Consider the following 24554-nt stretch of genomic DNA (forward strand, 5'->3'; position numbering starts at 1 on the left):
CTTTTCAATAATTACAAAAATACCTCTAAGAGCATTTTTGTCCATAAAAATTAATTTAAAGGTTGACTTAGTCAACTAAGAGTATTTTTTATTTTAAAGGCTGTTAGGGATGGTTTCTATGATTTTTCAAAAGGCAGGGGTAGTTTGTGCAAAAAGACAATAAATGAACGGGTGTAAATATAATTATCCTTAAATATATTAATAGTTTGAAATTAAATTATAACACTCAAAATAATAATCTTAGAATATAAAAGAATATATAGGGTAAATTGTATTGGGTTTCCATGAAATTTGATATAATTATAATTACATTGTCGTTGTTTAAAAATTTATAAATACTCCCTAGAATTAAGGTCGACTAACGAATACCTTTGTAATGGACTGTCACAAGTTGATATTTATTAGACGATTGTAAATTTCAGGGGGTATTTAATAAATCTTTAATCAATAACAAGGTAATTGTAATTAGAAATATTTGGTCATAGAAATATTTATTTGACCTACAATAAGTCGATAATAAGTCAATCGAAGGTAAATATGAATTTTTATTCATTTTTTTAATTAATATCAATAAGTTCTATAAATTTTGACTATCAAAATAACTTATTGTTAGACATAAATAAATTTCACGAGCATTGTACGTAGTTTTTTTTAATTCATTATGATTTACGTATAATTATATCAAATTTCATGAAAGTATAATATAAGTGCCCCTTCCATCAACAAGATGGAGAAGTTAACAAAAACTAGTTCTAAATCAACTTAGTTGGTTTGGTTCAAGTGAAAGAAAATGAGAAGTGAAAGGGGGAGGGAGAGGGAAAGAATTATAATTTTCATTTAAGTTGTTTGGTATGGTTGGAACTGAAGTAAATTTCAAATACATCCATATATTTGGTATGAATAAAACAGATTGAAAAGAAAAGATTATTTTTATAATTTTACTGAATAACTCTCCTCTTTATTTTATATTAAAAAATAAATAAATCAATATTATACCAATATAATTTTAATATATAAAAAATTTAAAAATCTTATTAATAATAAGAACAAAAATAATAATGTGTTTTATTAATAAAAATTTTCATCGTTAACTTCAATGCAGTAGTTTTTCAACGATTTTATTATCTTTTCTCTGGCGATTACGTACTGTATTACCAGTGAGAAGGAGACAATATTAAAAAAAAGGTATATATATGGACAACAAAGTAAATAAAAATAAAACATAATTTTTTTTGGTGTTTTTTACCTTATACTTTCACTTTTTCGCCTAATTTTGAACGAAAATGAAATTGAACTCCGGAGTGTTTTCATATATATCGAGTTTTACTTCCTCTCTATCTCTTCCCTAGCAAAAATTATCAAACTATCCCTTATACATTCTCGCTTCCTTATATTTTCACTTTTACCCGAACCATATATACTCTTAATTTTTAAACGATTCAAAAATAAAAATTGTAGAATGAAAATATTAATACTAAAGAGGATTATTTTAATCCTTTACAAACAACCCCTTGTTATAGAAACATACATATGTGAGAAATTAGAAGAGAGATGTGTGTGTGTATGTGGATAGAATTGGAGGCGATAAACTCGCATCGCCTTCGAACTCTACCCTATACCTACAACCAAATAAAGTCGTGTTGACAATACTTTCAACGAAATAAAGTCGTTAGTGACAACACACTAAGCATCGCATCAACGACTCTGTTTCCACATTTTCGTATCTAAATTCTAAAACAGAGGCGCCCTCTCTGCTCATTCTTTCATGCCAGATCTCTGACTTTCTTCGCTCTTTGAGAATTTTTTTCCGGAGGAAGCGCAGGTGAAATTCGGTTCTTTTCTTTGATATTTTCGCATTGAGACCTAATGGTTCAATGCGATCGCCTCAATGAGTGTTTGTGATTCTTGTTTCGTGATTCAAAGTGATCAGACTGGGAAATTTTTGCATTTTTTTTGTTTCATTGTTGTGGAACAGATTTGAACTGAATTGAGGAGGAAATTGGGGGTCAGAAGGAATGGCGGGGCGTGCGGCGGGTGGGTTTGTGGCGCGGGCATTCGAGTCGATGCTCAAAGAATGTTCTCACAAGAAGTACAATGCTCTTCAGTCCGCAATTCAGACGTATTTGGGTACGCTGCTATGAGAACCCTGCATCTTTTTCTGAGCGTTTTTGGAATTCCTCATGTATTTTGGTGTATGGTGTATGTCTTGTTCCGTTTATCGTTTTGAGCTAGTGGCGGGGACAGGTGGCTGCCTGGCATTTGATTGTGCTTGACATTGTTCTTTTTTTGTTGCTTGGTTCTCTCGGCGGTGGTACTGTGAAATGTTTGTTACTTGTGCGTGCATGCAGGGTTGTGTCAGTCGTGTAATACTTTGAGTGGACATAATTGGTTTTTGTCTTACATGACTGATTTATGTTCCATCAACCCGGGAACAGTCAGCCTGTCAATTGTAAACCAAATACTGTCAAGAGAAAAATTTAAACCGAGCTTCTTGATGTTCCATTTTGGTCCACTAATGCGAATTCCTTACCATTTCCATACCTTATGGAAGGTTAAGTGTTTAGATCCCCGTGAGATCATGATTAGTACTTTTAAGACTCTTATGACAGAACCTGCCATCTCTGATTTTGATGATAATCTGATTGACCAATAAAAGAATGGACCATTATTCTTTTATAGGCCCGACCACTCCTTTGTCAATGGAGGATATCAGGTTCATAAATAAAACTGAGGGGGTAGAACAAGGGAATATGATTGGTGGAGGATAGAGGGTAAATTAAGTTGCTCTAAGTTGGATATTTGGGTTATGGAGCCCAATATAGCTGATTATGGCATAATTTACAGATGTATATGTGCATGTGAATACAGTTGGATTTTCAAGAGAGGCTTTAGGGTCATAGATCATCTTGCCCAAATCAAGGTCGCCTTCAGGGCTGTCAGTATCTTTTTACATACTGAAAAGAGGAGAGGTTTGCAACATGGTTTCAATATTCATTTTACACCTTATAGATTATGAAAATACGTGTCAGTATCTTTTTACATACTGAAAAGAGGAGAGGTTTGCAACATGGTTTCGATATTCATTTTACACCTTATAGATTATGAAAATACGTTTGGAACTCATAAAAACTCATTATTGCCCCCTACGGAAGCCAAACAGCACAAAGGGTAAACAATGATTTAATGAGAGGGGTCGTGCATATTAGAGTTGAGTTCTACAGTTTGGGCCCTCAGCTGTTATTACTAGGATTACCTATGTAAAACTGTTTAAGACCCTGAGACAGAAGATGAGAACCAGAATTTAATTATGATCGCAGTAGTATTACTAAATTCACTAGTGGAACTAAAGAAAACTTATGAGGAGGTGAACTGAACCGAATTGAAAAGTTATGAGGAGGTGACTGGGGGTATTCATAGTTTCGGTTTACTGAACCAAATTGAAATCAGTACTTACCGAATTTTTCGTTTTTTGATTTCAATAGTTAATTTTTATAGACATAATTTTTATATATTACTTATTTTATTTATTAAAATTTTTAAAAATAAATAAAAAGTGTAATTATTTTTATATTTTTAACTGAAACCGAACCGACTAATTCGGTTTTGGTATTTGGTATAGTATTTTAGCTTACTGAATTTTCAGACTACCAAAATTTCAATTTGAGTCGGTTCGGTCCAGTTTTATCCAATGAACACCCTAAGGTGAACTTAGAGCTGACCGCTGAGGAGGCACATTTGTATGGCAACAGGGAAGAAGCATCCTTCTAGTCACCTTGTTTCATGATGAGATGTTTGATCAAGCATTTTCTTACGATGATATTAATCCATATTCAGACTTTTAGACTGGACATATCAGATCCAGCTACAAGTGATAATGCATATAAGAGAATTTTCTCTCCTGCCCCATGACCAGTTGGTCAAGTGTGAACTTAAAGATTTTTTTGAGCATGCACTCGTCTTTTTAAGCACTTGAACTTCTAAGAAATGTCCACTTGTTATGGTTATGTGCCGATGATAACGCTGTAAACTGGACCAAATAATACACACTATACTAACTATAGAGGTGATTAATGACTAAGAGCTTAGTGAACTGCAAGGACAAGGCACCAAGCTTGGATGGCAGGAGAGCAAGAGATGGATTTGTGGACTGCTATTTGCTGTATGTGAAAGGATGCTTTTGAGGAGGTCTTCAGACTGTAACTCTGCTACTGTCCTCTTGACATGAGATCCTGTTGATTCATTGCACTAACAGGAGAGTTAGATGGAGAAAAACTACTCGGATATCTTCCTCCTGTCTAGTAGCGATAAATGTAGAGATTGGTATGTGGTATTTGATAAGGTCAGGTGTAGAGCTTGACAGAGAGCCAGATATTTGGGCCGGATGGATACTGTTTTCAGATTGTAAGAGATGTAATGCATGGTGTGCCCTGATTTGACACTGTTTTTTACTTGGATATGTTAAGAAGATTAAATCCCATCAGATATTTATCCAGGAACAAGTTAGACTAGTTAGTTAAAGAACAAAGTATTACTGTTTTTGATGTTTGAGCTCATTTATTCGCTTTTCCTGCCATTTAGCTACTCCTCTACTATAGGGTTTCGACCTTTTCCTTTCCCTTAACGCACTTTGTGGAATTTTCTTTCTTTCTCTTTTCTTTTTCTTCTTCTTCTCTCTCTCTCTCTCTTCATGGATTGCTGTCTGAAGATTTTTCTTTTTTCTAATTTCATTTCTTTTGAAACTTCTTTTAGTTATTTCACCTCTGCGAATGTAAGCTGTTTTTACATTTTGCTTGGGAACTGGACAATGGCAGTTTGAGGTTGTGGTGCTGGGAATAGAAAGAGATGCAGATGACACACATGGGGGTGTTTTATTATAATAATTTTTATTTGCCATTTTTTTTCTTCTATGTAACTGGTGATACTTAAAAAAATAGCTTGAGATTCAGTATATTTAATGTTTTTGCACATTTATGAATTGGCGCCCGAAAAGTTAATGAAAATTGTTTAATGTGATGTGATGCTTCAGACAGTGGAAAGGACTTCAATCAGCAGTCAAACATTGGTGAGGCTAAGCAAGTTTTGTCAGCAGCTTCAAATCAAAGGTGTTCTAACCACAGTGAGATTTTTAAGTTTTGGTTCTCTTGGCAACTGTTCTGATACTTGCATCCTTATGTCCATGCATGAGCTTGTATTCCCGCTATCTTGGTAATATTATTGGTTGGAAACATTGACAGAAAACCTATGAAGCCAACTGGGAAAATGGGAGCAAGCATCAGAACAAGAGTGCAACAAAATTAGATGAGAAAATCAGGGTTGGCAAGCATGAACTGCGCATGCATATAAGTTAACGAAATATTTGTTGACTATATGAATGAAATGCAATTGATAGAGGAATATATACATTTGCTGGATTATATCAAAAGAACACAAAGAGTCAGATCATATGGGTTAATACTTTAAATTACGTAACCAGGAAACCTCTGTCTTCCCTCAACCACAAAATAGAACAAAAAAGTAGAACACCAGATGATGTGCAAGAAAATAGGCCTAGATTTAGATGCTTCTTTTGGTTTTTTATTGTGAATATATATATCTTTAGATGTCTCAAAATCTGTTTGTTCTTCTGATGAGGAACGAAGTTGAGGTGAGGTCCACCACGTGCCTTCACAACATTAGGAATGCCGCATGTGCATTAAGTTATAAATACACAAAAGTAAATTGTGAGGTTAATGAAGTGAGCGTTGTGGTCTCCTTGGTTTTTGGAACAGATTATTTGTCCTTGTGCAAACCTTGAATTACATAAAATAAGGTGGGGTCCACTGTTCTGGATTTTCTATTACGATCTGCTAATGTGTTGGCTTTGGCAATGGATCTTAAGGAATGCATTATTGTTCTATTGTTTTTCACCAAAAGCAAAGTAACGATCCTGATGAATAAATCTTGCTTCTTTATGAAATCCTGCTTCTTTATCTCTGCTTATGTATAGTTTTAAATTTTTGGAGCAGTGGTTCATCGGTATCTGACTCTGGTACTGAAAAATTTGAGATGGGATCTGATGATTCAGCTAGAGCTCCATCTGCGGCTGAGCCTACAAAAAATACTGGGTCGGTCACAACAGTCTTGGCAAATGCAGGTCATACTTTAGGAGAAGCTGAGGCTGAGCTTGTTCTTAATCCACTTAGGCTTGCTTTTGAAACAAAGAACATGAAAGTGGTGGAGCTTGCTTTGGATTGTCTTCATGTAGGTGATCACTTTTTTCATAGGTGTTTACTTTCAGAAAGGTTTCTTTTGCAGACCTGGATTTACAATTTTCACAATTGCAGATACGGGAAGTTGATATTTTGTGGTTGATGTGTTTTTTCTTTTGTTTTCTTTATTGCACCTTATGTATTGGAAATTCTGCCATGTTATTTGGCATTTTACCTTTCTCGATCATAACAAGAAACTGATTTGATTGCTTCCAACATTCCATATCCTTAAGTCATATACATGATGGAATATGCCTATGAATACACAATCTAAAGTAGCTAGAAATTTCTCTAATGAATCTTGAATGTGCTGGAGCTAATTTAGTTGATTGCATTTCCTTTTCTTCTTTTCCTCTATGCAGAAACTCATTGAGTACAATCATCTAGAGGGTGATCCTGGTCTTGATGGGGGTAAAAATTCAAAACTATTGACTGACATTCTCAACATAGTCTGCAGTGTTGTGGATAATTCACCACCGGACAGGTACATGTATTGTTAGACTAAAGTGATGTTTTTTCCACGTTTGGCCTTGTAACCTTGAAAAATAAAATGCAGTACTACTCTTCAAGTATTGAAAGTGCTTCTTACTGCCATAGCATCCACAAAGATGCGAGGTATGTCATTTTTGTAGGCTCAATTAGTGTCCACTCTTCATTGTCCTATGTTCTCTGTAGTTGCTATCTTCCTACGTTGCCTTATTGCATGCTATAGGCAAATTGAGAATGATCCTGAATATAGGTCTTTTACCATCTTTTTTTTTCTTCAGTGCTTTTGGAAATATGGTCTTATTGTTCTCATTCTGTCAATAGGTGGTGATGGTAGACCTCTATTTCATCCAGAACAGGGATCTCTTTGACCATGCATGAAATTGGAGTTAAATTCTTTACAGAAAAAGCTGTTTGGATAGATGCAAACAAATAAAAAGAAAAGGAATTGAACCATGACTATAATGGGGGGCAACTGCATAGAGGACCAAGTGCTGAAAGTTCAGCCAAGACCTTTTGATGAGCTATTTTTATATATTTAGAGTGAAGAGGAGGGACAGCATCATCGTTCTTTTCAAGTTTAGTTTAACTTGGAAGTACCTAATATCACCTGATGAGGACCAATGCATATAAAATGAAATTATTGGATTTGTAGGAATAAATGCAGTCTCTTACGATTGAGTACAAGCTGTGAGACACAGTAAACCTGAAATTGGCGGGAACAGTTGTGCTGGCTGGTTGCCTCTCTCCATTATGTGTTTTAGGGCAGTCTACCAACAGCTGCTGTGCAGAATCTGGCTGGATTTTGACCTGAAAAACTGAATCCTTCAGATTCTCCTTTTTCTCCTGTACAACTGCATGTCTGAGCTTTTCTGATAATAAAGTTGGTTCAATATAGCTCTGAAGTCGGTGCAAAGTCCACTGACAAGATTTTGAGTTCAAACGGAACTTGTGAATCCATGTATCTTCCAACCCAAACTTTTGATATTATTGTGTCATCCTTTTTCGTTCCTGCATTGACTGAATCTCTCTTGATCCTGCTGTGGATCCACAAACTTCTGGCAGCAAAATTTTACCCTAATAATCTTTGTGGCCTGTGACTCATCCTCTAAGTCAACCAATCTCCTTCTTTTTTATGGGTTTCCCCATCTGATATGCATTGTCTATGTTTAATATCGGCGCTCTTGTTCGTTTAGCTGCCTTGTAAAAGTTATTGTTTTCCCATCATAAGGGGCCAAACAGAATATTGTAAGATGAACTAGTATCTAGTTCATCAAAAAGGTTGAACAACTTGAATTTCATCGCACCTTAAATGGTACTACTCGAACTTGATATTTGCCCACGGTTCATAGGTTCCCTATACCACTGGCATATTGCCTTTGAAGTTTATGATGAAAGTTTTATTAATATCCATATAATACTTTCTATAGTTGATCTCGAGCCACATGTCTTGTTCCCAGACTTGGAAGAACTTGATCCTCCGTCTTTTGTCATCTCGTGAGGGAATTGTTGATTCCTGCTACATATCATACCTTCAATCCTGCAATTTCTTAGTTCTTGTATAGCCTGTCTTCCAGTCCCTCTACATGTGAGCAAACTTTATCTGCTAAGGTGCCTGCCAGCACAACATTTGTTTGCAGCTCAGACCTACCTTGTGAAAGACTTAACAATTTTTGATTGGTTACAACATGGTTTTTACTTGTTCAATTGATGAGTTGTATCCCTTGATTTATTCTTGTGCAGTACATGGTGAACTACTGGTAGGCATCATCAAGGTTTGCTACAATATTGCTCTTAATAGGTACTCTTTGATGAGTTGTAATGATCAGCTTGGTTTAGGCATCATCTGTGCTTATTCATCTGGTTTCAATGTTTAGCAAGAGTCCTATAAACCAAGCAACATCAAAGGCCATGTTAACACAAATGCTCAGTATCAATTTTAGACAAATGGAAACTGATGCGGTATGCAATAAATTTTGCTTCTCCAAACTCTTTCTTTTGTTGCTTGATACCTAGAGTATGAAGAGTATGTACATTCTAGAGTAAGTAATCCTTGTGATTCAGGTTTCCGTAAATTCTGCTGAACCCAAAGAAGCTTGTTTGGAGGATGGGTCAAACTTAATGGTTGGAGAAGTGTTGTCCAGTGATCATAATGATCCAAGAATGATCTCAGGCAATGTGTTATCTATGAAACAGATACCTACTGAAGGAATTCAGAATCTTGCTGGTGGCGCCGATGTAAAGGTGTTCTGTCATGTGCTTTTTTATAAAATGCTTCATATGTTTGGCATCTATAAGATTCTGTAACATTTGTCTATTAAACTGCAATTTGGGTTAAAACTCCTTTTTGCAGGGCTTAGAGGCCGTTCTTCAGAAGGCTGTTGATCTTGAAGATGGTGGAAAGGTCACTAGGTATGGCCATAACACCAAAGTCGAAATCGTGTAGTTGTGAGGCCAATTTTGGACAAGCTCTATTTTATGTTTCCTTCACTCCGCGCACACACTCATACATGGGAGTGCATCTATAAAGACAAAGGAGCATCTTTATCTTGAACATCTGAAAAAGTTTGCTTACAGTATCTCAATTCACTTAATCTTAATTTGATCAATGTATTCTGCCTTAAAATTGCTAAAACTTTTCAGAGGGACAGGTCCAGAGTGCATGAGTCTCGAACAACGTGATGCTCTACTTCTTTTCCATACTCTTTGTAAGGTTCGTGTCTCTAGCATCTTCTTTACATTCTAGTTCTAAACTCCTTTGTGCAATGCTGTTGATTTAATCAGGTATGTATTTGTAGATGAGTATGAAGGAGGGTAATGATGAATTCACTACCAAATCACGTATTCTAGCCCTGGAGCTTGTGCAGGTTAGTCTTGGAGAAATCTCTGAATATAGGGAGCTTTTATGTGACGGCTGCTTGCATGGAGAAACTCTTAGTAGTTTTCACTTTTCTGTTCTAGGATTTGCTATGATGTTTTCAGTGTATAGAATAGACTTAAAACATTCCTTATTTGGTTCTGCTTCCTGAATCTGTGATTTAAACTGCTATTTCAGATTGTGATTTATACAGATGAGATGTTTCCATCAAGATATGCATTTTGCCGTAACATGGTGAATTTGGTTCTGTAGGCAAACAAAACATCTTAAGGACCTGTAATTTTATTCGAGTACTCTTTTTCTTCATTAAACATACCAAGATTGACCTCCTCTCTTACCCATGTCTCTCGATAGACGGACTTTTGTTAGATTTGGTTACCAGAATCTGTCCCTTTCTAATACCTTCTACAGGAGCTAGCTTGACAAAATTAGACTTCGTTTTCTTTTCCAGTTGTCCTTCTTCATGGACCTTCCTCTATCATTCTGATATCTTGTTTCCAGCTGTATAGAACTTACTTTATGGTACTTGATGAAGTTGCCACTTTGCTTTCTTGATTTAGTGTACCATGTACTTTTGGCAATAACATGTTCTACTTTGCATACACATTCAGTATTAGATAAAGAAGAAAGTAATCATTTATTGGTGAGTAGCAAAAGTTAAAATACTTATAGCAGTTTGCTTGTGATTTGTGCATACTCGTCTCCACCTTGACGTACATTTCTTTTGTTAATTTGAATTTAACCTTCCCAAGAGCAAAAAGAGATGGGCAGTAAAAGGTATAATTGGGTGTAAATTTAGGTTGTTGATTGAGGGAGATGCACTAGTTGGAGTCAATGGAGGATCCCATGGTAGTCAGGCATATTGAATTTATTTTATAGATGGACAAATGCAAATATAATTGGCTGGATGTGTTAAAAGAAAGCAACAGGAGTGCTACTTCTTTGATAGTGTCTGGCTGGGACTGGGAAAGAAGCCGAGAATTTTGCATGTGCTAGTGATGATGTTCCAGTGCTAATTATGTTTCTGGCATACTATGAAACCTGGTGTACTATGTGGTTATACAGGGTTTACTGGAAGATGTTGGCCACTTGTTCACAAAGAATTTTCAATTTATTGATTCAATTAGAGCTCACCTTTCATATGCAATATTACGAGCATCAGTGTCCCAGTCTCCTGCCCTATTTCAGGTGTGATTTGTTCATGTTGATATCACCGAACTCTGTTTCAGTTATAGTTCTAATAGTTCTGTTTCGATGACCTGGCAGCATGCAACAGGAATTTTGTCAGTTCTTTTGTTGAGATATAGGGAAAGTTTCAAGGTATAAATAAACTTGTAGTACAGTCTTCATCTTCTTTATAAGAAATGGACATTTGACTTCACTTGCTTCTTCAAGCTGAATATATTATCCTTTTCCAGGTTGAAATTGGAGTCCTTTTTCCCTTGATTGTGCTAAAATCTTTCGATGGATCAGATCTTAACCAAAAACTAAGTGTTCTTCGGTATGCTGTTTCCTTTTGAAACAATATTCTAATATTAGCATAATCCACACATTAGGTTGCTTGCATTTTATACTCAATTGCCATGCAAAAAGGAAAAATCAAATCAGAGTTTTTGCTGTGTGAGAGACGTCTCTTGATGCTCTGACAGCTCTTGCTGCCCCTCAAAGTTCTAATTCTTCCAACTATGATTGCGCAGGATGCTGGAGAAACTGTGCAAGGATCCTCAGATGCTTGTTGACTTCTACATAAACTATGATTGTGATCCTGAAGCACCAAACCTGTTTGGAAGGATGGTATGCTGTCTATTAAATAAGATAGTTCCTCTCTTACATGTTGTATAACTTAATAATCGTATAACCTCCTTTCATTTAGATTGCCACATTATCGAAAATTGCTCAAGGTACTCAAAATGTGGATCCTAAGTCTTCTACTGCATCCCAAATAGGATTAATTAAGACATCATCTCTTCAGGTATATCCTTGCGTCAGCCAGTCCTTTCGACCCTTGTTTATTTATTTTATTTTTGTAACAAGTCTCTGCCATTTCACCTGTTCAATTTGACATGTTTACACCTGTTTCTTGACACTGTTAGGGTCTCGTAAACGTGCTTAAATCACTAGTGATTTGGGAGAAGTCACATAGAGAATCCAGAAAGCAGAATCAAGGAAAGGAATCTCTTGAAGTGTATGATTCCCTTAGAGGTGAATCAAATAGTAGGGAAGATTCACTAAGCGACTTTGAGAAGTTGAAGGCGCATAAGTCTACCATAGAAGATGTTATCTCTGAGGTGTGTGGATCTGCATTCTTTTATTTCTCTACTTTGACGTGCATTCCTTGAAATCAAATTTGTAGCTATTTAGTTTCTCAATAATTTTTTACCTGTCCTACGTGGCTAACTTTTCTTAATATGTACAGTTCAATCGGCATCCCAGGAAGGGCGTGCAACATCTGATATCCAGTCAGTTAGTGGAGAAAACTCCAGCTTCAGTTGCTCAGTTTCTTCTGAGTACTCCCAACTTAGACAAGGTGGAAATGAACTTTCGTCTTTAGATATATATTTTCCAATACAAATAGTTATCTTACTGATTCTGATTTCCAGGCTATGATTGGGGACTACTTGGGCCAGAATGAGGAGTTCTCTATTGCTGTTATGCATGCTTATGTAGAATCTTTGAACTTCTCTCGAATGAAATTTGACATCGCATTTCGTGAATTCCTTAAAGGGTTTCGACTTCCAGGGGAAGCTCAAAAGATTGATCGCATAATGGAAAAGTTTGCAGAGCGGTAGGTACTTTTTCTAGCTGCATTGCATCCCTGTGAACCAGCCCCCATATCAGTAAAATTAGAGTCAGGTAGACATGATAGGAAAATGATGTTGCCACTCAGAGAGCTAGTATATTCCTCAAGGCTTAAACACATTATGACCTTAAAAAATTTGAAGCAAGTCTCCTTTAGTGGGCGAGATGGCTAACCTTCAATTAACTGTGACAGAATGTATTTCAAAAATGTGTGGAATATGTGTGAATGGAAGTGTTTTTGGATAAGTTAGTAGCAAAGTTTGACTATGAGTTGACAAGTCGATTCGAAATTTCATTTTGAGATACCATCTTTGGTTTACTTGTCTTCCCCTTCAAATAAAGAATATTTTTCTGCAAAAGGGTAGTGGATTTTTGAGAATTACGCTCTGAAGTTTGGTCTTCGAAATGTTTCTGGAGAACAATTTCAGAAGACCAAAAGAAATATGTTTTTAAAATACAAAATTGTTTTGAAAAAATCAAACCTAACATTCCCATATGTCCTACACTTTCTTCTGTTGGCTATAGCAAAACTTGCTAAACTTGAATAGTAGAAATTCGGTGACAAACATATAGTGAGAGAAAATTCAAAAATTGTAATATGTTATTGTTGATGATACATGCAAGTCTAATATTTTATACTGAAGCGTTGCATGGTTGGTACAAGTTAAAGAGCTCCCACTCCAGCCAGACAAAATCCCTCCTGTGGAAATTTCTCTCTGTGGTTTTGTTATTTATTTCTAACTCTCTACTAGTTTAATTAAAACAATACTCACTGGTGTGTAATTAGTTACTTGATTGAATAATTGATCCTGAAATGGAAAATGTTGCTAAAATGGGAACAGTGCAGCATTTTCCAGCTGCGGGACAAGCAACTGTTTGTCAACTAAGGCTAGTCATTTTAGATATTTTTTATATTATGTTATTCTTTGCAGCTACTGTGCAGACAATCCTGGTCTGTTCAAGAATGCAGACACAGCTTATGTCCTTGCTTATGCAATTATTATGCTGAATACGGATGCTCACAATCTAATGGTGTCCTCGAAAATGTCAAAAAGTGATTTTATTCACATGATCACCATAAATGTTTTCGAAGAATCTGTTCCTCAAGAACTCTTGGAGGACATGTACGACTCAATTGTTAAAGAAGAAATAGAAATGAAAGATGACCCTGCTGCAAATTTGGAAAAGAGTAAGCAAAATCCAGAAGTAGAGGAGGGAGTTCGCTATGTCGATATTCTCAATCTGGCCCTCCCCAAAAGGAGCTCTTCAACTGACTTCAAGTCTGAGAATGAGGCAATTATCAGACAAATTCAGACTGTGATTAAGGCTCAAAGAGGAAAAAAGGGGTTCTTTTATACTTCGCACAGGATTGAACTTGTGCGTCCCATGGTCGAAGCTGTAGGATGGCCATTACTTGCTACTTCTTCTGTTACAATGGGTGAAGTGGGTGAAGTTGAGAACAAACCAAGGATTAGTCTTTGCATGGAAGGATTCAAAGAAGGTATATGCATAACACATGTTCTAGGAATGGACAATATGCGCTACGCATTTTTGACATCTTTGTTGAGGTAATTCTCGTTTGCTTATCAACTTGTCTTGTTCATGTATCAGCTAGTCATACAGTCTTCTTCTATCATTTATGATCTTGGAATTCTCGGCTTTCCGAATGAAGATGTCCTCAATGGTGACACAAATCACTTCTGTTGGAACTAGTATGAGTTATTTGGCTTACACTGGTCTACTTTCTAATAATATGAGATAGTGCATTGATCATGCCATATTTCATTTCATTTTCATGTGTAGAAAGATCTTAAGGAATATATTAATTTAGTTTATGATTTCATTCCTACATTTGTCAAATTTGGACTCATTTTATAATTTCTCTGAAGTTTTTTAGTAAGGAGGTAGGATCTGTTTTCTGCAAGTCGGCATAAATGTTGACTCCACTTGTCCCATACTTCTCAAAGGAAAAGAAAATACATGCAATTTACTTTTAAAGTATGCTGATATATAATATATAATTTTTTGATAATTTTGTTCTTGTCAAGATTTATATCAAATAGAGTGATATTCATATAAGAAATACATCCATAAAAGATTTTGGCATGACATGATGCTTGTTTGCTCCGGTGCTTGGTGCTCAAATTCATATATGGAGTCCAGCGCAAATTCACAGAGGTGTTTGCACTTTCATAGGCTGCCAAAGTGCAAAAATTAGTGTTTAATAGAAGCTGCAACATTGCTCTTTTGGCCATCTGCAACTTGTTGAGACACTAACAAAGATTATAGAATCTGCATTTCATTCCTAAATTGAGAGAAGGAAGCATTTGTGATGACCAATTCCATGTCGTTTAAGTCTTCCGGTCACATTGCGGATGATGACAATCTTCTTTCTTTTTCTCTTTTTTTCTTTACCTCCTGCCAACTTCCAATTAAACGTTCTGTCTCCTTAATAGATTTAGTGGCAGCGGGATACCTTGAAAGGAACTGTGATTTGGATTTGTTCACAAGCACTGGATAACAATTTACTAAAATTGAACTTTAAAGCTTGACTGTGGAGCTACTATCTTCTATATGCACCAAGCAGTTTAGAGCTCCTGAGTGCTTTTAGATGCCTATGAAGATGATTGGTCCAAAACAAATCTTTCATGTAGCGAGTTATAGAATCTTTGGGGCTAAACTTATTTGTTTCCTGAAGGCAAGGTAGTTAGTTGGGGAGTAGATATTGGACTCTTGCTGCTCTAATCCCTTCTCTATATTCCCTCTTGAAACTGTTAAGACATATAAGAAAAAGCTTCCAAATACTCTTTAACTGTACCTGACAGTTCTTCTCTCTTAGTTGCAAGATATGTATCACTCAAGAAAAAAAGAATTTTGAAGGGGAAACATGACTTCATTCCCTGATAGGTTAATGGAGTTATATCGATACTCTCTTTGACAAATGGCAATCTTCTTAACTTTTATCTTTGTCAAATCTTTCCAATAACACAATTTTGATGCCAAAGTTCTTTGATCACAAAAAGAATTTACTGTCACCAAGAAGTAAGTAGATGACATTGGTGAAAAATGATTGATTCTAAATCATGGAACTGTGGGGGACATCTTGAGTAGTTGGTGATAGAAGATTTTCTATCATGGAAGAGAGGTTCTGCAGTTTGGGACGAAGTGAAAGAAGAACAGGAAACCTACAAGATTATCGTGACTCTGAAATATGCTAAACACCTTGAAAATATGTGACATGACTGAAAGTAATTGCTTCCTAATTTACTGCATGTTAAAACAGCTGCAAAACTGCTTGGTTTTGCAAGATATGCTTTGTCTGAGGCAAAAAAGTTTGTTAACACGCTCCTGAAAATTAATTGCAGGTTTAATTCCTTACATGCACCAAAAGATATGCGTGGCAAAAATGTAGAGGCACTAAGCACTCTTCTTGCTTTATGTGATACTGAGATAGACGCCCTTAAAGACTCTTGGTCCACCATTCTGGAATGTATTTCCCGCCTTGAATATCTGGTCTCCTCGCCTGCTATGACTGCAACCATCATGCAAGGATCTAATCAAATCTCAAAGGATGCTATTCTTCAGTCTTTGAGAGAGCTCTCTGGAAAACCAACTGAACGAGTATTCTTGAATTGCCTCAATTTACCCAGTGAATCAGTGGTGGAGTTTTTCTCTGGCTTGTGTAGTGTATCTGCAGAGGAATTAAAACAGACTCCAGCTCGTGTTTTTAGCTTGCGCAAGGTCGTTGAAGTTAGCTATTACAATATGGGTCGTATACGGATGGTAATTTCTTTACCTGATGAAGTTCTGCTAGTGTTCTTGGTAACTCTGTTTAGTGCTTCACTGATGTAACTTGTTTTACTTATTGAAAGTGTCGCAGATGCATATCTCATGCTAATTATTCAATCATATCTCAAAAGAATTGGGGAGCTCTACATCTACATGCATTACTCTAGTACTAGGGCAAGATATTCAATGATCTCAAATGTAGTTGCATAGTTAGATCACTTGGAAATGCCTATTTTATGTTAAGCCAAAAGGTGGTGAAAAATGGGCTTCATTTGTAAATGATTCATCTCACACTTTAGTCAATCAACTCATGTCACTTCATAATGCATTCAGTTCAGTCTACTACATGGATCATCTTCTTCTGCTTTGCTCGATCAAAGGTCATCTCCAAAGTCAATTTTTTTGTAGGTTTACCATAAAACTATTTCATCGAAGTTTCTATTATGTTTGTTTATTGGCCTATGTTGAGTACACCTGAATCATCTCAGTTTTCCTATAATATATATTTCAGGTACTAGTTTATAAATTTATGATGACACCAATTGTAATCTTATAAATACGTGTTGTTGCAAAATGCGTATGGTCTTATTCTTTCTATTTTCAGGTTTGGGCTAGAATATGGTCGGTCTTGGCTAAGCATTTCATATTAGCTGGGAGCCATGATGATGAAGAAATTGCTAGATATGCTATAGATTCTCTACGTCAACTTGGTATGAAATATATGGAGCGTGCTGAACTTGCAAATTTCACTTTCCAGAATGATATTTTGAAACCATTTGTTGTTCTCATGCGAAGCGGCAGAAATGAATCCATACGAAGGCTTATATTGAATTGCATTGTTGGAGTATGTACGCATGATCTTAGTTATTTCGGACTTTTTGAATTTTGTTACTGCTGTTTTGATATCAACGTATTTTAGTTGGATTAACAGGTGATAAAATCTAAAGTTGGAAGTATAAAGTCCGGCTGGCGAAGTATTTTCATGATTTTCACCACAGCTGCAGATGATGACCTGGAAGCCATTGTTGAAAGTGCATTTGAGAATGTGGAACAGGGTTTGGACCAAATTTCTCTGTTTTCTCTTGTGATATATAGTACATAATGCTTTTTAAAATGATGTCTTACACGGAGGAATGGTGCAGTTATCTTGGAACAGTTCGATCAGGTTATTGGGGATTGCTTCATGGACTGTGTGAACTGCCTGATTCGGTTTGCCAATAATAGAAGTGCTCAAGGCATAAGTTTGAAGGCTATTGCTCTCCTCCGGATATGTGAAAATCGTCTTGCAGAGGTTTGTTCTCAAGTGTTAAGGTTTTCTTCGTTCATTAGGAGTTTTTTCTTCAGCTTGATGAATCTTGCTCTAGTTTCTTGACATAAAAAGCTGCGGTTATTGATGGAATCTTGGGTTGAGTTAAGTGTAGTGGTAGTCATCTAATTATTATTGTAATGCGGCATGGACAGGATGAGGAGAAAATTTGGGATGTGATTTTGTTACTTTTGTTCATAATCTTCCTTACCATTTTTTTTCCTTTTCCAAACGATTTTTCAACTCTTCCAGAAAATGACTAATGTGTGATATGGTTCCTTTCTGCACTTTGACTTTGATTGATATTATTTCTTATTTCGATATCCAGTAAATATTGTAGTTCTTGCTGGTTCCCCTGGCCTTAGTTACTCTTTGGTTAGCTTCTCCTTTTTTTTCCTCAATGAGGGTACAAATATTTCTGGAAAAGCATACAGGCAGTAATTCTGTTGTTCTTCTCATATTTAGGGCCTTATACACGGGGGTTCTCTGAAACCTATCGATATCCCAGCAGATGGAACTCGTGATCTGATTGAGCATTATTGGTCCCCTATGCTGGCTGGTCTTTCTGACCTGACATCTGATCCAAGATCAGAAGTCAGGAATTGTGCACTTGAGGTTTTGTTTGATTTGCTGAATGAGAGAGGCAACAAATTCTCATCTTCATTCTGGGAGAATATTTTCCATCGAGTCCTGTTTCCCATCTTTGATCATGTGAGACAAGCTGGAAAAGAGAGCTCTATATCTTCCGGGGATGAGTGGCTACGTAAAAGCTCCGTTCATGCACTACAATTGCTTTGCAACCTTTTCAACACTTTTTACAAGGTAGCCAAAGTGGTTGATTTAATATTACCACTAGCAAAAAAAATTGTTTCATCATCATGCATGGGCTGCAGCACCCTTTATCTGTTTATTCTCTACTACCCTATACTTGAGGTCATTTGATTGTCAATTCAATTTCTTGTCTTTTCCTGTTCCGTTAGTTACGGTCTGTTTCTACCTGCAGAAACTTATTAATGTTTTAGGTAATTAGAAACCCTTTGAGGTAGTTGCATGACACCCACGAGGCATGGTTTTCAAACCAGTTTTGCTAGTCATATATATTGCATTTGCTTTTCGCTGTGCTAAAGGTTGGTTGTTGTACTTTAGCTGGCTCATAATAAAGTCCACCCTTTGCTGACATTTGATGGCCTCTGAAGCATTCTGCCTTCAAGAATTCATTATATGGTTTGTATTAGACACATCAAATCTTCCTCGAATTTGGTTTCTATTAGACCTGAAATGTTCTTTGGGTTCGTAGACCTTTAATTTCTCTCACATACTGCCCTGGGAAATTGGTCATGAATAGGTGATCTGTCATAAGGCATACTTCTACTTACCTTTCGAAAGAAACATCTGTTGTGTGAGAAATATTGCTGTATGTACAACTTTGTTTGGAGAAATATTGATTGGTTTACCATTTTCCTGGTCGTCCTTATCCTTATCCTGGAGCAAGGAGTAATCTACTGATGAAACTGTGAGTTCTTACTTCAAAGGTTCAGGGATAGCAATACAAAATGCATTCAGTCCATTTGGATTAGAACCCGTTGCTGATTCCATCAGCCTTCGTATATTTGGAACTCCTGGCACTACAATGGTTGCCTGATATTTGATGCCTTATTTTGCAGGATGTATCTTTTATGCTGCCCCCTCTGCTCAGTTTATTGTTAGATTGTGCAAAGAAAACGGATCAAACAGTAGTTTCAATATCTTTGGGTGCATTAGTGCACCTCATTGAAGTTGGAGGACACCACTTCGGTGACCAGGACTGGGATACTTTGTTGAAAAGTATAAAGTAATCAATCTCTCTCTCTCTCTCTCTCTCACAGCCACACACACCCACATACATTTTGTTTCTTTTACTTTGATAAAATTGCAAGCTGTCTCTTTTTATTTTGTTATGCTATTTTATTTACTACTTGTTGATTGATTACTAAGCAGAGATGCTTCATACACAACCCAACCCCTTGAGCTTCTCAACAATCTGGGGTTCGAGAACGATAAGCACCACAATATATTGTCAGGAGACTTGGAGATAGCATCCATAAAAACCAGTGTTAATGGAAATGCACTAAATGACAATCAAGAAACATCACGTGGAGCGGATGTGGAGGAATCTGCAGGTTAGTGCAATGATATGTAATGTAGAGCTTTATTAGCTAAGTTGTTGCAAATTGGTAGATAAATTGAAAGTTCAAAGATTTTAGAAGTAAATACTCAAAACAATTGGAGTAACATGTCTTTTTGTAGGTATGGCTTCACCATCTGGAAGAGCTACAAAACCTACTGATGGTGGAGGCCTTCAGCGGAGTCAAACATTGGGACAAAGAATCATGGGAAACATGTTTATGAGAACTTTTACATCGAAACCGAAGAACCTTACTTCTGACGTAATAGCATCATCTTCTCCTTCCAAGGTTGGTGTTTAATTTATAGTTTTACAGATATGATTTATTCTTCTGGCTGTTCAAGGTATGCATTTAGTAGAGCTGTAGCCATGCTTTAACATACAAGATTATCGCTATGTGCGACTGTGTAAGCTGTTATCTTGGCTTCATATGCTAATTCTTTTTACCTTCAGAGACAAGTTATTTGATTTCCATGGAGAATAGAAGGCTCCAGAGAGGGACGGACATGTAGTTAACTAAGCATGCAACCTTCTGAAGCAAAAGTAAAAACAATACAAGCTACAAATTGATTGAATGATAGAATGCTCGAACACTTAAAATCTGCAAAATTTATGATACAAAAATACTAAGAACTAGAAACATGGGATGTAACGAGCCCCATCGACTACTGTGACTCGAGAAACTAATAAGTGTCAAACTACTTTTCAGATCCCTTGGTAAAGCCCTGTATGATTTGACTATTCTAACCTGGGTAATGGCCCTCATAAAGTTTGGTTTAGCTTAAGGATTGTGGAGCTCTTGGATCATTAACTCCACTTGAAGCATTAACCATTTATTGCCTGATGATTGAACCAATATTCATTCTGTTTTCTCTGTCAAATCAAGAGTTAGAGCTTTATGGTCCAAATGTTCATACAGTGGAACTAAACATTACTCCTTGATGATTTCAGACGAACTCTTATAGCCAGGAATGTAGCACACACCTATTTCATATTGTAGTTTTCTTGAAGCAACATGAGTGCTAAATGCATGCGCATTCTGAGTTGTTTTGGAACTTGTATGTGGACAAAAAACTCCTATTACATCATTCATTGGTTTTGGAGATGACATAGGGTTTCCTTATCTAATCAACCTAGGAATCCGAGTGGAAATTGAATGTAAGTGTCAGGTCCATTGATCTTTGCTTTATTTGTTTTGGCTATGAAGTAACTTGGTGACTTTAAAATAGGCAAATCATGAACAGTATTGATTTGTTTGGTGCATCACCGCATTAATCTTCAAAATTTTAACTGCTTCATTTAGCTGCTGAGCCCCTAGTTGAGCCTTCAAATGTGTTAAAAATTTAACTTTCCTTTTCCTTGTTCTCTAGATTCCTGATGCTACCACCGAACCTGATACCAGAGAAGAGGAGGAAAGTCCGATGTTGGCTACCATTAGGAGTAAATGCATGACCCAGCTGTTACTTCTGGGTGTCATTGATGGTATTCAGGTACAAGATGTCAGCTTCTCGATCATCTGATTTTTGGAACAATGATTTTATTATTCGTTGTTGCTTTGATTAGTGGTTCTAGCTGTTAATAGTTTTATCATTAACTTTTGTTCTTCAGAGTGTCAAAATCTAAGTAGATACTATGTCTCAATTGCTTAGGCTAATATTGTTCCAGTAGACTAGCCAAATGAAACAGTTATGTTTTCTCTGTCCTTGTTTTCATGTAAATGATCATCATAGTCGTTGGAACCCCAGAAAATGTTAACAAAATTCATTTATTAAAGTTACTGTACTTGTATACACATGAAGAATGAGGGAATTGACATTAAACTGAACATGGAGTCTGCCTTCTACCTATAAGTGGTGTGATGGGTTCAATAAGAAGTAGATATTGCTATGCGCTTTGAGAATAAGTTTATATCATGCTTTTAGTTGACAGTTTTTAACTTGCAGAAGAAATACTGGGACAAGTTGAAAGCACAACAGAAAATCACCATGATGGAAATTTTATTCTCTGTGCTGGATTTTGCTGCATCATATAACTCATTTACCAACCTCAGATCGCGTATGCACCAAATTCCGGATGAAAGGTTGGCTCAATCAGACACTACTTATTTCTTGGCATGCTTTTACGTCATTGCTTCTATGAAACAATTCTTTTGTAACATAAGAATCTTTCCTGCTGGACAGGCCGCCTTTGAATCTTCTCCGCCAAGAGTTATCTGGAACTTGCATCTATCTGGATATCTTGCAAAAGGCAACAGCATCACTTAATAGTTGTGAAGAGGACACTGTCAGAGAAGAGAAACTTGAAGGATTAGCTGAACAAAAACTTGTATACTTTTGTGAAAAGGTGCTGAGAGACACATCTGATTTTCAATCCAGCACGGAAGAGACAACAAACATGGAAGTTCATCGAGTCCTAGAACTTCGGTCTCCCGTAGTTGTTAAGGTATGAAATACGTCATATCTTACCTTAAATCTATGGGTCTCCAGTACAGAAAAAGTATGTAGGTTCTTTCTTTTTGCTTCCTCTTTTTCTTCCTGGGAGCAAGGGGCAGTGGGGAGTGGTTGGAGTGGGAGAAAGGTATATATTAAATGTTAAATTGCAGCACGAGGTTGGTCTAATTTCAGGTGAGATTGTCTAGGAACTCCTGTCATCAAATTGATGGAGCCCAAGGGTCATGATCACTGCTATATATGTGACTTGAAATCCAGTCTGAAACTGTGCACCACCTGTACGTGGAAATAGATACCGCAGAAACTTTTGATTTGTGTGGCATTTACTTCAAATAAAAAATATTTGGCAGAAGTGCCTGAGAAGTCTCTTTTGAGTTGGAATTTGGTCACATGATATGCTGAAATAGCTTCTTGAACTTTAAGTTTGGTAGTAAGGCTTGAGAGTCCTTATTTGTAGATAACATCGTGTGCCAGTAAGGACAAGCCCCTTGGTCTTAAATTTTATGACATATAAAAAGCAAGGCCTAATAAAAGATTGTAACTTCTACTTCATTTCAAAACTGCAAAGCGCAGCCCTACCTGCTTTCTTCTATCGTTCCGACTTTCTTTCTCTTCAGCCTCACCTGTTTTCTTAGTTCTTTATCACCAACAATGATTTAGATAAGGCTACTTGCATTTTTCTTTTTTTTTTTTGTTTTAGGGCTAGGGTTGAATTGGTAACTCCCTTTATATGATGATTTTCAATAGAATTCACAGTTCCAACAAGGATTGTTGGTATCGGTTGGGCACTGTAGCATAGTTTACTCTTGTTTACTGCAGGCGAAAGAATTAGACTTTATTTTGGTTGCAAATTACTAATAGTATTAAATGATGGTGTAAAATCCAGATATTATTTCTCAGGAAGGCTTCAAGAACATAGAAAATTTGGTTGTATAGTCATTGCTGACTGAGATGCAGCTGCAATTTTATCTCTATTTCTGTGCACAGGAAAATTTAACTCACTACAAAATGTTCATTCAAGTTGCTGGTATTTCATTTCATTTCTCAATAAACCTGAGTAATACGTAAAGCTCAATTCATGGCCTTGCAGGTGCTGAAAAGTATGTGCCAAATGAACCCTCGTATTTTCAAAAATCACCTCAAAGAGTTGTATCCTCCCATCACAAAACTTGTCTGCTGTGACCAGGTAAACTCCTAAGCCACAGGGACTTTTGCACGATCTATTTGCAAATTAATAGGAAATACAAAAATATTAAACTAGACTATTCTACTCTGCATTATCTTCTTTGCAATGACGATTTGATTTAGAAGTTGGTTGAGCCTAAATCTCCTTGAACTAGTCCTGTATATCTTAATTGTTGGTTAGTGAACACAATTAATGAGCCACATTAAAGAGTTTCTTGTCAAGAATGAAGGCCCAACATGAAAGGAACCGACAAAATTATTTCAAAGGATTCTTTTTGCTTGTAATGTGCTTAAATCTAAAACCAACCAACATCTGAATAATGGTGAATTCAAGGTGTACGCTCTCAAGATCAGAGACGAATCTCATGCCCTTGCAAGCAAGAAGTATTCAGGGCCTTTAGTAGTCCTCCTATTAATGTAAAAGCATGTTATCTTTAAACTTTCCATTGTCTTGATTTTGTTGCCAATACGCATTGATTTGCAAAATCATCATATATGCTTGTTCTTTGTGGAGCAAAGACGTTCCTAATTCTTGCCAACCATCCAAACAAGATGAATAATGTAGAAGTAAGAGTACATTAGGTGACCAACTACAGTTGTCATAGGCGGACTATCTCTAGAATTACTAACAAATCTTTCCCTTTTACAGATGGAAATACGTAGTGCGCTTGCAGATCTTTTTACCATGCAATTGAGCAAACTGTTGCCGTAGGACTTCAGGTGTTTCTGGGCGTCAAGAGAGTTTGTAAATTCAGAAATGGATGTCTTTAGTGGTCGATTACCTGGTGATGCATTTACAGAAGGATCATTTATTCTTTCTTATACCGTAGTCTTTTTGTTTTCTCTGAACTTCCGTTGCTCCCAACTGTAGTCATCTCACTTGCCAATTATTTGAAATTACGACTATATATAGATACATACAATACACACACACACGTCCCAAAGAATTGGAAGTAAATGTTCTTTTATTCCATTCTATTTGTAAAATTTTTGTAGTACGATAAAATGCACTTTATTTTATGCTGTTGTAGGCCAGCTAGTTTCTTAGAACTTGATATTTCTTGAGTAGAGTATCTCGGATATATATTAATCAGCAGGGCAGGATTGCCCAGTCTCCTTTGGGGCCTGTAGAGTCGATAATGTCCCTGTTTTTACAACAAATGAGCCAGATGTTCATTAATTAACTGTAAAGTTCAAATTATCTAATGAAGTATTTGTATGTATTTTTTACAAAACTTGGGCAGAAAAA

The 24554-nt window shown here is 36.4% G+C and overlaps 1 protein-coding gene across 2 annotated transcripts; it reads left to right on the forward strand.

Annotated features, from left to right (window-relative positions):
- The first annotated feature begins 1681 nt into the window (after positions 1 to 1681).
- Positions 1682 to 24340, forward strand: LOC105161217 (brefeldin A-inhibited guanine nucleotide-exchange protein 5). Of its 2 annotated transcripts, XM_088879447.1 has the most exons (34): positions 1682 to 1822; positions 1976 to 2127; positions 5027 to 5102; positions 6006 to 6240; positions 6611 to 6732; positions 6805 to 6863; positions 8478 to 8535; positions 8612 to 8696; positions 8799 to 8978; positions 9088 to 9146; positions 9378 to 9447; positions 9533 to 9601; positions 10678 to 10800; positions 10879 to 10932; positions 11031 to 11113; positions 11310 to 11406; positions 11486 to 11584; positions 11706 to 11900; positions 12029 to 12139; positions 12213 to 12397; positions 13344 to 13979; positions 15777 to 16194; positions 16805 to 17044; positions 17132 to 17255; positions 17343 to 17491; positions 17972 to 18328; positions 19171 to 19337; positions 19484 to 19665; positions 19793 to 19959; positions 21041 to 21160; positions 21614 to 21750; positions 21851 to 22112; positions 23211 to 23306; positions 23955 to 24340. In XM_088879447.1, the coding sequence occupies exons 2-34, from the start codon at positions 2016 to 2018 to the stop codon at positions 24015 to 24017; spliced, it is 5190 nt and encodes a 1729-aa protein (XP_088735573.1). In that variant the 5' UTR covers positions 1682 to 1822; positions 1976 to 2015; the 3' UTR covers positions 24018 to 24340. The 2 variants fall into 2 exon arrangements, with proteins under 2 accessions (XP_088735573.1, XP_088735574.1); XM_088879448.1 differs by lacking the exons at positions 1682 to 1822; positions 1976 to 2127 and having other exon boundaries at positions 5044 to 5116.
- The last annotated feature ends 214 nt before the right edge of the window (positions 24341 to 24554 follow it).

Source organism: Sesamum indicum, linkage group LG4 (assembly GCF_026168435.1).
Source record: "Sesamum indicum cultivar Baizhima isolate 11 linkage group LG4, ASM2616843v1, whole genome shotgun sequence".
Classification (NCBI taxonomy): Eukaryota; Viridiplantae; Streptophyta; class Magnoliopsida; order Lamiales; family Pedaliaceae; genus Sesamum; species Sesamum indicum.